The sequence below is a fragment of the Hesperophylax consimilis genome, chromosome 10 (genome assembly GCF_061612785.1).
Source record: "Hesperophylax consimilis isolate HC1 chromosome 10, BYU_Hcon_1.0, whole genome shotgun sequence".
NCBI classification, from domain to species: Eukaryota; Metazoa; Arthropoda; class Insecta; order Trichoptera; family Limnephilidae; genus Hesperophylax; species Hesperophylax consimilis.
The window spans coordinates 30316888-30331770 of record NC_142845.1 but is presented as its reverse complement, the minus strand read 5'-3'; the positions used below and the strand labels follow the sequence as shown (position 1 = coordinate 30331770).

The following is a 14883-nucleotide window of genomic DNA, read 5'->3' as shown; positions in this document are numbered from 1 at the left end:
TTTACATCACTATCAGGGGGCCTACTCTGTATCTTTCGAAACTTTCCTGCCGCCGGTTTAGCCACGCCACAAACCCGTATTAACCCTTCCCTTACGGTGTTCAAAAATGAATCGTCCTCCGGTGCAATACACTCGGTAAATATTTATATATAGTAATTACTTAAAACATAAATTTATTGCTGAGGAATACCAAAAATTTAAACTCTGTGTTTAGTATTTATATAGAGATATTTTATTAATTATAGACGATATTCATTCAGTTGATAGCACCGGCAAGGAAAGGTTAAACTACGATGTTACTGGTTTGTTAACCCGGCGCCAAGGCTCGCACTTGAGATTATTTTTCACAAAAACGACGCTACATAAAAGTACAAATAATCTAAATAGTACAGAGTATTAATAAGAAAAAATAGTATTAATAAATTATTTTAAATTTCTTCAAATTATTGGTAATCTGGTTAAAACCGGATTTGAAGGCCGTATTCTGATAAAATTTTAGTCAATCCTAACATATCGGATCACCTGTTGATGCACCTGCTTACTTTCATAATACAAAATGATGAAATGCAGAAATATTATGATTTTTATGAACACGGGTTCCGACAAAGTTTACTAGGAAACCTATCAATTAAGAGGAAGCTACAAGCCAAAAATGTGTGTTTTCTGATGTACCTTATATCGTAGGTAATAGGCATCAAAATCGCTTGACAAACGGAGTCTAGAAACGTTCGATTTCAAGCAAAAAACTGGTTTTTATTTATTTTGTAAATAATTTTATAAGAAAGCAAAAAAGTTAATCAAGTGAAACTGTCACAGATAAGCTTAGCTATAATATTGTATTTTTTTAAGTTGTTTCCTTTATGCGTTCATACATTTCTATTGAAAAAAAATATTTTTTAGTAGGTTGCATTTATATTTTTTATTGAGGAATTCATTTTTTTATTTGTATTCTACTCAAGCGAAGCGATAGGAAAACCTTTAATTTATCCAAAGCATTTTTTTGGTATTCATAATGTACGCCAATTCGTTATAAAGATTAATCAAAATAGTGATTTGGCATTAAGCTTTGCCTTAAGGGGATGCAATCCCGTTTTTAACAGGATTATGAATAATTTGAAGAGTTTATTAACAAGTAAGCTATATTTTTTAATCAGTTATTTTTCTCCGTGTGGTTTTGACAAGTGGGTCAACATTATTTTACTTGCTCCAGGCGCCGTTTGATTCAGGGCCGGCCCTGTCAACAGTGGAGTTATTGTTGATGGAGTTCTTACTAATGACGCGACGATAAGGCAGAAGAAAGACAAAATACTGAATGCATATCTGACTAAACGCTTGATGATTGATGGGATAAAATATAAACAGTATTGTTTTATCTATAATCTTATTATCACGCTGACTCAAATAAAATAGAATTGTGCTGTGCACTGAATTAAAAATAAATAAATCCCAAGTGGTAAAAACCACTGCAGGTGCATTTACGTAAGTAATAAAAATATGATAAAAAATACAGGATTATTCGATTATTCCTCGTTGGATTATCTCGAAATATTTTTATATACGAATCAATATTAATATATATAGGTATACTATACGCTAAGAGATAAAAGAGTTTCTTCTTCTTGGTATCTACAATTAATTGATGTGAGCAATAAAATTATATTCTAAATGAAATTTAATTTTGCAACAAGATATATGAGGCAACTTTATTAATTTACCAGATATGAATGCCTCAATTTAAAAAAACATCAAGTACCTATTAAGTTATTTAAAAACACATTTTACGTTACGGATACGTTTTTTCGAAATATTTTTTTTTGTTACTGAGCTTGTTTTGTTCTTCCAATATGAATATTATGTTGGCGAAATGTTTACAACTGAGCTAAATTTTTGAATGATTTGTTTGAGGCAAGTGGGATGACGTTGGTTTTGTTCAGCATCAAAATGTTCTTATGATTATGAGGATTTATGAGGCGACTTTATCAATTTACCAGATATGAATGCCTCAATTTAAAAAATCAAGTACATACCAAATCATTTAAAAACACATTTTACGTTACAGATTCGTTTTTTCGAAATAATTACTTTTTTTTACTGAGCTTGTTTTGATTTTTTCTTCCAATGAATATTATTTTGGCGAAATGTTTAAAACTGAGGTAAATTTTTGAATGATTTGTTTAAGGCAAGTAGGATGACATTGGTTTTGTGCAGCAACAAAATGTTCTGAACTAATTAACCTTATCTGATATGTAATTATTACACTAGCCCCGTTGTCAGTGTTCGGGGATCTAGATTATATGCACAATGCAAACGATATGCCGGACATTATTACGTAAGTATTGCGATAAGCTACAAGGATTCGTCACTTCTCTTAGTAAGAGATTTTTTATAAAATAAAAGAGTAAGAAGAAACAAAAGTCAATTATTTCATAAGTAGTGAGTTTTATAAAAATACAAACAATATTCAAACGAAATGAAAAACCTTGCCTAGTAAATAAAGAAGTTTTGAAATTTGAAGAAGAAATTACTGTTCATCTTGTAGGCAAAACAGATATTTGTAAATACAGTTTTACTTTTGAAACAATTTGTTGAGCATACTGCCATCTAGGTGTGATGTACGAAAATTAATTTTGGCGTGGTGACAGATTAGTGTTCAATAGTATAATAATATTCACTCACTTCTCCTTAGATTGACACGGTTAATTTCGTGGGTGACCAAAGGAGGAACTAACGAATGAATGGACTAATTTTAAAATCCTTTGATTTGTTTGTTTATAATTTGGTGGTGCCACCAACTTCAAAGTTAACCACGTGAAACTGTAAGACCATTTCTCCGTCCAGCTTCTCAATATAGGACAAATGGCCGACAGTTTTCTCATAGCAACCGGTTTCCCTCATCACTGAGCGAATGCGAGTAAAGTAATAGCCATAATTTAAATGTAGCTAATTGAAGTTCCATCTATATTATTAATCTATTCAAAAAAAGTATTTAAAATTAATGTTTCTTTTTTTTGTCCCCTATAGATTCAAAAACTCTGCAAATTTTGAAAATTTCAACGTGTGTTCTTATTAGTGTCAGGAGTATTTAGAGATTGGTTTGAATGGTAAACAAATTCGGGGACGCCCATGAATTGCATTGGAATTAGCTACGGAGACGAATTAAATTCTATCCAATTTACTTTTTTAATAGTAAGAATCTGGTAAACAGTAACGATGATAGCAAAAGTCAGGGATGCCCGAGGTCGACTTAACGAATTAACTCTGCACGGGAATGAGATAGAGCCAGCGTTTGAAGTATGTGCCACTCATATCGGTTCATTGTCCACTGTGATAATATCACGGGCATTAGTCGGTTGAAAGCGCTCGCCGGGCGCAAGTTTCCGACGATAACTTGAAAATGCCTACATGCACTCTAGGATATTGTACAAGTCGTACTGAAAAATATAGGGAAAGCCATGGTATAACCTTTCATCGGTAAGTAGGGTTTTACCATAGTCAGAAGTCAGTGTAAATTGACTTTCTAATGTTAAAAACTCAAGGAGCGGCCACCGATCGCCTTAGACTCCGTCCATTATGTTCGTTCGCGGTCCTTAGGATTCGGGCGACATCGGCAGCCGCCACACCCCCTTCCTACTTACAGCACGGGAACAATATTTCACACTGATATTGCAAGGAATTTGTACTCTATTTTTATATAACTCTGATATAATGTAGTTTTTTTAACAGTAACATTTTGGTATACAGTAGTGAATACATTTAAGTTATAAGGTACCTACATTAGAATTCATAACCTCAACACTTTATTCTAGACCATTAAACCGTGCCGGCTGCACGTCAGCTATTATTATATAATGCTCAGTGATAAAGGACCAGGAGTGTTATACAGGAATATAAACAGTAGGAGATTATTTCATAATATCCATATAAGTGTTTACTCGGAACTACGCAAATTTAATCGACACATGTTTAATGTTTTTTGTTAATTTACTATAAATGTGTGTTAGTCGGTTCATGGCTAAACACAAACCATAATATTGTATTATTATTATAAATTCAATGAGCACGTATTTTCAATGAATCACTTCACTTCCAATTGCGTCACTCGGTATTGTATAAACACAAGCATTAGAGTAGTTCGCCAATTTCAACGTGCCAACACCAACAGTCGTGTAAAGCGTAAAACATCAAATGACACTGAACGAAGTAAGTTTCAAACTAATGAATGTAATTTGTGATATGTTGTGGTTTGCATTGGTGACTTGGTGACCTAGTGCTCCAGAAATTTGGTGAATCGAAAAGAATATAAGAATGTCATCTTAGTAAGTTATATATTTCGTTATTGAATAGAATTTACGTAATTTTTTTCTTCCATTGGGTTAACAGTTTTGACAAGTAACATTATTGAGAATGCATTTACTTGTTTGCTTGCTTTTCCTCACTACGTAAATTAAATATTTGAATCACTCTTATAAAAATAGACGACTGCTCAAGTAGGTTAAATTAGTACGGTATTAAATTTGCATAAAAAAATGGGAATATGTTGGGTACGTAACAGGACTATAATAAGAATTGTTACTTTGGTTCAATGAAAACAGACTTTACTTATCTCATTTAAAAATATTACTTTCATTTTTCTATTTGATAAGTAAAAGTAAAGTAAGTAGTTTACCACGGATTCCAATCACTTTTGGTACCTTAATTGTTATTTTTTTTAAGATAAACTTATGTTTACACGACCAGGTTTTTATGCAAAACACAAAAATCATTAAAAACAATAATTATTAGCCTGAAACACCTACATAAATTGAAAAAAATCTTCCGAAAAAAATGAAAGCCGCCGATGGGAATCGAACCTGCAGTCGAACTATTTCAACAAATAAATTATTACATCGGCACTTATAATATGATCACAATGTTCTTTTGTCATACTTATTATAATAATTTCTCAATTGACGAGTTTAATAAATAGCTGCTTTCTGCGTTTAAGAAATACTCGTATGTATTATTTTTTTATGTTTGAGACAACATAACGAAAATGAGTGAAGTGATATTTCTATCTATTTTTGAACTATTAGTAAATCGGAACTAGACACATTCGATTAGGTGATAAACATGTCATTATTCACATGTGTGAAGATCACATTTTAATTATTTGTTTCTTGTCTCTTGTCTGATTTGACCAGCATGAGGCATTTCGCCAACAATAAATAGTCATTTTTTCAGGGAAAAATCATGAGGATTGTCCTCGCTTTCCTCTTTGTGGCAATCGCCGCCAAGACCAATGCTCAACATAAGGATCTTCACTACTGGAATGGCAGGTCCGTTATGGTCCATCTCTTTGAATGGAAGTGGGCAGACATCGCTGCCGAGTGCGAGAGGTTCCTGGGACCCAACGGATTCGGAGGAGTCCAGGTAAGTTAATCTATTTTATTTAAGTCACCATTTTCAAATCAAACCTAGATATTATTCTGAGAAACAGTTAACCCCTCAGACCGTGTGTATATTTAAAAGTAAACTGATATCAGATTTTTTTCCTCGCTATCTAGTTCTGGAGCCAATAAAAATTGGCGGTTGTCGTTTTACAATTGCTTGTTTTACTGCAATTACTGATTTTGGCAGCTAATTTATTTCTACATTTTGAAATGAGATTTTTGTGTCTTATCGCCACCGAATTTTTGATACCGTTTTGTTGTTTATGTAAGTCTGAATGTATTTTTTATGATTTTCAATAATATTATAATTGAATTTTAATAAAATTTTGGTCTCCGGTGACTATTGATGTATTCTTTTCAAAATCTTCCAAAACAATTATTTTAAACAACGTCGTCACTGGTCAGTCTGCCAAATAACTGCCCAATACCTCACATTGACCCTATCTGTCAATGTGAGGTACTGGGCAATTTGTAGTGTAATCATGTAATTTTCTGTCTATGTTTTTGTTATATTATAAACATAAAAAATGTCACCGGGGACAAAAATGTCATTACTATAAATAATGTCAGGGAGCACTGGTTAAAGTAAGTCAAGTACGTCTCTAAAGACCCTGTATATTTTATTTTTGGTAAACAGTGTACTATTTGTCATTTCACCTGAAACACGTCCTCTGAGACATAATGTTCGTTCAAATGAATGTAGAAAACTATTCTTGACTATTGAAAAAAAACAATGAAATTTAATAACTACCGATTATTGTTATTAATAATCGCAAATATGTTATTCTAGGTCTGGAAGGGTCAATGCTAATATGGTTCTATTTGTTGGATCTCACTCAGCTTTTTTAACTATAATTATTGTGAAAAACAAAATGTGTTCCACAAGGTTCACCATTGAGCCCTGCCTTAGCTAAATATATATGTCTAATAGCAAGTATAGAATCTTATTCATACTAAAATATCAGTAATTAACGAGGGGACTGTGGAAAAACAGATTGTAGACATTTTTTAGTGAATAGTTTGTACAACAAATATATCATGTTTCGCGCACGTATATAAAACAGCCAAGTTTGCAGATTTTACAATAGAACATTCACAAACTACTAATGACAATAATTTCACCTGCACCAATATACCTGCTAGATACAGTAAGTGCATTTATTTATTTGAAGAGTGACAGCCGGATGTAGTAATTGATGTGAGCATAGAGCGCAATGGAAGTTGTATATAATAACTCATTTGCAGAGCGATAAGATGAAAAGATTTTCAAATCGTGCACCTTTTAACTGAGTCACAATAGAGTTCCTGTTATAGATCCAGGGTACCTATACCATATTATAAGGTTCGAATTTTAAAAAATCATGTTATCTTAAGATATTTATTAACACATGTATTCCTTACTGACAGATTTCTCCCCCAACTGAGAATTTGCGTATTGGAAACCGTCCGTGGTGGGAAAGGTATCAGCCCATCTCCTACAAGCTTATCACCCGTTCCGGAGATGAGAATGCTTTCAGAGACATGGTCACCAGGTGCAACAAAGTCGGAGTGAGGTGAGTCATTAAAATGTACTGAATGTGAGTTGCCTTAATAATTCATTTCATGTTTTTAAAAGGGGAAAAAACGCACCCGGTAACACAATATGACTATTAATACTTGTTTTTCCTTTATTCATAATATAAGTTACTGCACATATTTTTTCTGCATGCTTTTTTACTACAAAACTAGGCGCATGCCCGTATTATAGTAGTCGAAATATGTACATATACTCGTAATTATTTATTTGTAATATCTGTTAATCGATAAATGTAAGGTTTTGTTAAATACAATGTATTTGTATAATGAGGAAATCTATAATTGTTTTCTTAGTTAAATAAATTGCACATATGTAAACCAACTTATTTTTAACCTAAAATTAAATTTAAAAAAAAAATAACTTGTTGAAAAGATGGAAATATAGATTAGCAAAAAAAAATTTTTAGAATTAGAATTAGGTAAAAAAAACTTAATGGCAAATTAACTTAATCTTACGATGTAAAACATCCTATCTTAATTATACTTTTTAATCTCGCTAAATAAGAGCTTTCCGTAAACATTTAGGTAGGATGATCTCTGAAATTAAATACTGTCACACCAATGAACTTAAAAGATCAAAATATTGCTCGCTATAATCCAATTAGAGGAAAATCATTTATGGATTAAGCAAATCTACTTTTCAAAAGTAGGCGTGTTACTGTTCAAATTTCAAAGAAATTTTAACATATGATTTTCCATAGAATCTTCCCCGATGTTGTCTTCAATCACATGACCGGAGGGGGTGGTGGCCAAGGAACCGGTGGATCCAACACTTCCAGCGGCAGCAGGAACTACCCCGCTGTTCCCTACGGAGTAGATGACTTCAATAAGCCCATTTGCGGTATCACTAACTACAATGATGCCAACCAGGTGCGTAACGATATTTTCTCTCTTTGTGGGCCTCCTGTCGAACCCGATAGCTAATTTAATGTTTTAAAGATGTGGATCCTTCCACACATACTCCCAATACTTTCGTAAAAAACTTTGACGTAAAAGTTTTCCGCTATACCGATTTCATGAAATTTTGTGATTTTAGATTCGGAACTGCGAGCTTCTTAAACTCCATGACTTGAACCAGGGGTCTGAACACGTCAGGGGCAAGATCGTCGATATGTTGAACAGTATGATCGATATCGGAGTGACAGGATTCAGGTATCGGCAATGTTTTAAAAAAATTCAATTTTTTCGCGTTTCGACCGTCAACAACGCCATTTCATATAAAATATTTTATGATCCACTATATGTTTCCCGAACAAAATAAAAATGAAGTTATAAATATCTTTAAAATTGCAGAATTGATGCCGCTAAGCACATGTGGCCCGGAGATTTGAAAGTCATATATGGTAGGCTAAAGAACTTGAATACCGCATATTTCCCAAGTGGTGCTCGCCCCTACATCGTACAGGAAGTCATCGACCTCGGCGGTGAAGCCATCGCCAAGGGAGAGTATACTCCATTGGCCCCCGTCACTGAATTCAAGGTGACTATTTTACTAAATTCTTATACGGCAAAACAAATGGCAACAAAACACCATCTGATTTTTTCTATTCACGTTGAAGGAAACGTATAGGAAAGTTTGGCCATCCCGCCGTCATTCCATGCTCCGCCCATTTCCAGATCCTTTTCGCAATGTTTCATACAAATTAGATAGATACAATCAGACGGTCTGTAGCCGCTTTAACGAACGCTATAAGTGGCATTTCAATGATTTAATACAGAAATATGTGTAGGTACATCACTTCTAAACAGACTTTTAACTTTTTAACTCGTTTTTCAACAGTTCTCCGTCGAGATCGGCAATCTCTTCGGTGGAAACAATGCTCTGAAGTATTTGATCAACTGGGGACCAGCATGGGGAATGGTTGCCCAAGGAGATGGTCTTAACTTCGTAGACAACCACGACAACCAGAGGGGTCATGGAGCTGGTGGAGATAGCATTCTGACTTACAAGCAGGCCAAGCAATACAAGGCAGCTACCGCCTTCAATCTTGCCCATCCCTACGGAGAACCCAGGATCATGAGTAGTTTTGCTTTCAGCGATGGAGACCAGGGTCCGCCTCAAGACGGAAGCGGCAACCTGATCAGCCCCTCTATTAATGCGGTAAGTGCAATTAGTTACGATTACATTCTAGTACGAATCCTCCTGGTAAACTCAGTAAATGTGTGCTTCATCCTTTTTTACCTAATCCTTAACAATAATTGTGTTTTTTTTCAAATCAAGGAACCTTTTCTTAAATTACAGTTTGCGTTTGGAATACGTTTAGAAAATTTCAAAAGATCCTTTCTCAAGCATTCCACTACCTTATTTTGGCCATAAAAGACTCAGGTTGTTTTATTCCTGAACTTACAGTGAATGAATTCGTTTTTCCGGACCTGTATTGAACTGCATGTATCATAATATTCAGAGGTTTTTTATTATTTTTTCTACAGATTTCCGTGTAGTAGGAGTAGGCTAGAAACCCTTAATAATTATGTTAGCCTATAAGTAAAATTAAACTCAATAATATATGGCTATATCACGATCTGTCCCAGTGTCCAAATAGAGTATTTAGGGTTTCTAGCCTACTCCAATCTTCTCACATGCAGTAAATCCACCCTTTCCTCAGTCTGTCTATGTGTGGCTTCAACTAGGGTCCATCATTTAAAGATAAGTGTTCATTTATTCATCAGTCTTTCCTAATGAATGCATAGCCTTCAAGAATTTCCTAAAACCATTTCCAGGATGGAACTTGCGGCAATGGATGGGTGTGTGAGCACAGATGGAGGCAGATCTTCAACATGGTCGATTTCAGCAATCAGGTCAAGGGGACCGCACTCTCTAACTGGTGGGACAATGGAAACAACCAGATCTCCTTCTGCAGAGGAAGGAAGGGATTCATTGCCTTTAACAACGACAACAACGACCTAAACCAGTCTCTTCAGGTAATAATGCACCATATCTTATTAATATATTCTTATTTGGTACTGCTTTCACAAATTATTGGCATCTAAAATTCAGATTCACCTTTTATAATCCCATTAAAAAAAATCACTTGTGCTGCGCAATGGGTTTTTGGTATTACGCTCATCCATCCTCTTACATCTTATATTTGGCTAGCCGGTATTTGTACCTCTTTTTCACTGGTATTATTTCATTGCTTAACAGGCAATTGAGAAAAAAAATGGCTCTTTAATATTTTTATTTTTTTCATACTCAGTTTGCTGGTTTTTTCTAGTAACATCCATTTTAAAACGAATATTTATAGTTTTGGGCGGAAAAACATTTGAAATAATTTGTTTAACCTATATTTATTATTTGAGTATTTTTTGTTATGACTTCAAATTTTTGACTCTTCTATAGAGACGATACTTATAAAAATACCAGTTTCTAAATTGTCTAGAAAAATGTAATGATTTTTTTTTTCTTTAAGACCTGTCTGCCCTCCGGTTCTTACTGCGATATCATTTCCGGATCCAAATCTGGAAGCAGCTGCACAGGAAAGACCATCAAAGTTGGTGGAGATGGACGTGCTCAAATCTCCATTGGAAGTGGAGAAGATGATATTGTTCTTGCCATCCATGCTGGAGCAAAGGTGAGCCAAAATGTATTTTTTTTTAATTCTGTAAACAAAGTTTAAAATATGATGTGTGGTGGCCTTTTTCAGAAAATATTAAAATTACTCTAAGATTTTTTTTTAAATTTGAAATACACGGTATTTAATTGGCATTTACACGACATTGATACATTGACGGTTGTTACTGTTTTAATTTCTTTAACTTTTTTACTCGTCATTACAAAAAAAATCCGCTAAACCAAAAGACCAGTTTATCAGCATATTAATTTTAAATAGAATTTTTAGTATGAAAATATTTAAGATAATATTTCAAACAAAAGTGATCAAATAATAACAACAACAAGTACCGAAATATAAACAAACATACGAAAATAATACGTGGTAATCATCGACTAGTGCTATTTAAATTTCACAGTGCGTTATTTAATGTATCTAGAATATTTGAAAATAGACGTCGAAGATGAATGGAGTAGATACATAAAATTAAATAATAATATTCAAATAACAAATTAAAAAAGGAAGTACACGTTGCGTAGGTACATGACATAATATATAAGAATTGTACTGATTTTATTGTACATACCAACCGTATATTATATAGCCTTGTAGAAATAAACACACTGTCAATATCAAATGCTAGATATATTAAACATTTTTTGCATTTCTTTGAGTTTTGTTTTGCATTTAGATACTATTTTACATTATTTCGTTTTGATACTTTTTTTATTTATTTGCATTGGCATCATGTTAAATATTTTAGGAACAAGATGCGTGAATGTTCTTTGTACGTATTTATTTGCATTGGCATCATGTTAAATATTGTAGGAATAAGATGCATGAATGTTCTTTGTATGTATTTATTTTTAATTTTGAGATGAATCTAAGAATACCACAAGGATAACTTTCTTCATCACTTATCACTGCTAACATTCTCTGAATAGAAAAACAGTTAGTTGTGTGATTGTATGGTATCAACATGCAAACAAAATTTATCGTCTATTATAGAATATATTTTGTACTAGCTGACATATACCCGGCGATGCTGGGAGTGAGGCAGACATATACCGCGATAGACATATACCATCGTGGACTTTTCGGTTAGCCATTTTAAGATATACATTTCCGTAGCTCATTATTTTGAGGTAACTCATAAACTTTAGCCAGCGTTAGCAATGTAAAGCCCGAAAATATTTTTTTACGACTTGATTTCTGTAAATAAAAAATGCAACCTTCCGGAAGAAATTCTCTAAATTATGAATAAAAACCATATCAAAGTCCGTTGTGTAGTTTAGAAAAACTAAGCGCATTGACAGACACGGATAGAGACTATTTTTTTTTCACTTTTAGACTTTATGTCCGGGTTAAATCTTCCCCACAGGAAAAACTAAACCCTTCCACACACTTTTCGACAAATGATCATCTATTCAATCCACATTATGCTAGTGCATTATATCAGCAAAAACAATACAAGAACAACATGTCAAATCAACAGAGATCAAATGGGAAAATAATTCACCGACTCCAGATATTTTCATATCAGAGGGTTCGGCTCGGTAGAACTTCTAACTGGACATTTAAATCCTACTGATCCCTACCTGATAATATAAATATTTTAAGAAAATCTTTCGAATTCCTATATGCATTTAAAATGACTGATTTTTGCATTTTTATATTTAAATTCTAGGACAAATCTAATACGCCTAAATTTTGAATGAGGGAGCTAGGTATAGTGCCAGTAGCCGAAATAACAAATGGTAATATTTTTATAGTTTGAGAATGCCAAATTCTTTTTATCTCATTTCCTAAATCTGTGTATTTTCTTATTTTTTCACTGACAGATTTTTGAATATTACAGGAATTTGGAATACGACATAAATGATATGAGTTAATTTTGTCATGTAAAACTATATCGGGTCTCTTATGACTAATCGTTCGGTCTGTTAGTATAGTTTTATCATAATATATTTTATAAAATACATTTTCTAAAAATAAATTTGGTTTGTATTCTTAATATGGTACTATATTACGTCAGTCAATCAAGTTATGTTTAATTACTAAACTTTGATGAATTATTTTTAAAACTTGACTATGCCTAAATGTATACTCGGACGGCGCTAATATAGAATATTCCAATATAATATGTTCTATAGTTTCCGGAAGAGCCAAAAATTTTCTACATAAATCATCAATTTGATTTGTATCTTTGATTATATGCTTCCTATAATTTTTAGTATTAATGACTCTATCGTGAATGGCAAGCATAAATCCTTTTATTTCTGGGCTCAACTCTGCAATACTCAACCATTTGTTGGACGAAAATTTGTCAACATACGTTTGGTTGAGATAATAAAAGTGTTTTGCGTATATAATTTTATTTGACCAGGAATCTAATAATTCCTGGTTGGGATTTACAAAAATACTGGAATTTTCGTCGTATACATTTAAAGTTGTAATGTTTCTATCTGCATTGCAAATTATTTTCTGCATTTCTGAGTTTTTAGCTTTCCTATGGAAAAAAGTAAAACTTCTTTTATTATTTCTACTATTTTTAATATATTTAAATGCAAACATCTCATATTTGAACTGAACTATCACTCAGTCGATTTTTAAAAGTGTAAGATCGATTTACTCGACCAAAGTAAGAATTTCATTTGTGGAATCATCGAACTCAACTATTTTTTAAAGTTTCTTCATAACAAAATTAGTATTTTTTTATTTATTTACATTCTTTGCATTTATATGAAATATATTAATTAATGATATTTTTTTCTAGCTCTAAATGGACCAGAAAAAGAATCCGCAGTCTTTAGAAGTATAACGGAATATATTTAAATGTTATATACAACTAGTTAAGATTCACATGATTCGAGTTTCACATTAAATTAAAGTACCCACAATAAGTGACTGTTTCACTGAACAATAAAATATTATGAGAATATATGGATTTTTCATTTAATTTTTTTTTTCATAAATGTATATCAAATGCAATAGATCACCAGAAAAATAATATAATCACGCAAGTGCCAGTGGTGTTTCAAAACAATCTGTCCTTCATCAACCACTCTAAATACGAATTGTTTGATGAATCTCATCAAACACTCAAAATGTGTTTGATGAAGGACACATCTTTTTGAAATCTTCTCATATTGATTTGCTAAAGCATTTCTAATTTTTTAATAAACCAAATAATGGCACTCTTCAGAAGGATCGTTTTCGTAGTAAGGCAGCCTATTTTCGAGAACCCACTGATATAGATTGATAAGATTAATACCTAAATCGTAAAATAAAATTCAATCAATCAACACAACGCTCAAATCCAGTTAGGATTTTTTCGAATCCTCAGTACACACTACTTTCCAATTGTTTTCTCTTCTATATAGCTCCTGCCTTTTTATACGCAGTAAATCTATATCCTTAGGACGATTCCACTAAGGCATCAAATGAGACATGATTCTAATAATATAATAGTCCTGTAAAATAACCAGTTAAAGAGCCTAGTATTAATTTTAAGTATTGTTAATAGATGACATTGGAGTACTTATTTCGACATAGATCATAAGAACAGAATATGCCTAATGAACTATCAAAAATTATAAAAAAAACGTCTATAAAATATATACACAAATCTAAAACTAAATATTTTAATAGCATATAACAGTAATTAAGAATAAAATAGGAACTAAAACATTATAAAAACACAATTTATAATTTGTCCTAATAATAAAATAAATAATGATGATACATGGTTAACATAACGGAAGACGTCCGTTTTGGGAAGAACAAAATCTGAAGAAGTGCGAGGAGAGACTGGCCTCGACCAAAACCAATGGATTGATAGAGGTGCTTGGAGAAGTACAAGTAAATAGAAAAAGAGGATGGCAAACATGAGGTTACAAAAATAATTTTGAATTGGAGAGAGTGAAAGAGCCAACTGAATATCTAAATGATATAAAATAAAGTCACTATCGGTGTCTGCCTGTTTGTGCGTTTAGTTCTTCTAAACTATGCAACGGATTTGATGAGGTTTTCACTATCACTTAGAGAGTTTCTTCCGGAAGGTTTATAATATAATATAGGGATATTATATTTACTGAAAATAGATTTTTTTATATTTTATTACAAGATAATACATTACAAAATGATAACAAAGTAATAATGTATTATTCCCAATGAGTTTATAAAACTCATTTCGGGAAAGACAACATAAGAAAGGATAAGGCAAATAAATAAAATACATTAAAATAAATAAACGCAGATGTTATTATAGAGTACCAGAAGACTGTGTTAGTCATTAAAGAAACTGCTAAGGAAATATCTTTTAAGAG

At 32.5% G+C, this 14883-nt stretch overlaps 1 protein-coding gene across 5 annotated transcripts; it reads left to right on the top strand.

Annotated features, from left to right (window-relative positions):
• The first annotated feature begins 3811 nt into the window (after positions 1-3811).
• On the top strand, positions 3812-13470 carry LOC149420607 (alpha-amylase A-like). Of its 5 annotated transcripts, none has more exons than XM_089636828.1 (11): positions 3812-3894; positions 5221-5409; positions 6837-6982; positions 7706-7874; positions 8041-8156; positions 8298-8484; positions 8785-9105; positions 9726-9926; positions 10415-10576; positions 12243-12312; positions 13332-13456. In XM_089636828.1, the coding sequence occupies exons 2-10, from the start codon at positions 5230-5232 to the stop codon at positions 12267-12269; spliced, it is 1509 nt and encodes a 502-aa protein (XP_089492954.1). In that variant the 5' UTR covers positions 3812-3894; positions 5221-5229; the 3' UTR covers positions 12270-12312; positions 13332-13456. The 5 variants fall into 5 exon arrangements, with proteins under 5 accessions (XP_089492954.1, XP_089492951.1, XP_089492950.1 ...); XM_089636825.1 differs by lacking the exon at positions 3812-3894 and adding an exon at positions 4128-4200 and having other exon boundaries at positions 13332-13455; XM_089636824.1 differs by lacking the exon at positions 3812-3894 and adding an exon at positions 4175-4200 and having other exon boundaries at positions 5209-5409.
• The last annotated feature ends 1413 nt before the right edge of the window (positions 13471-14883 follow it).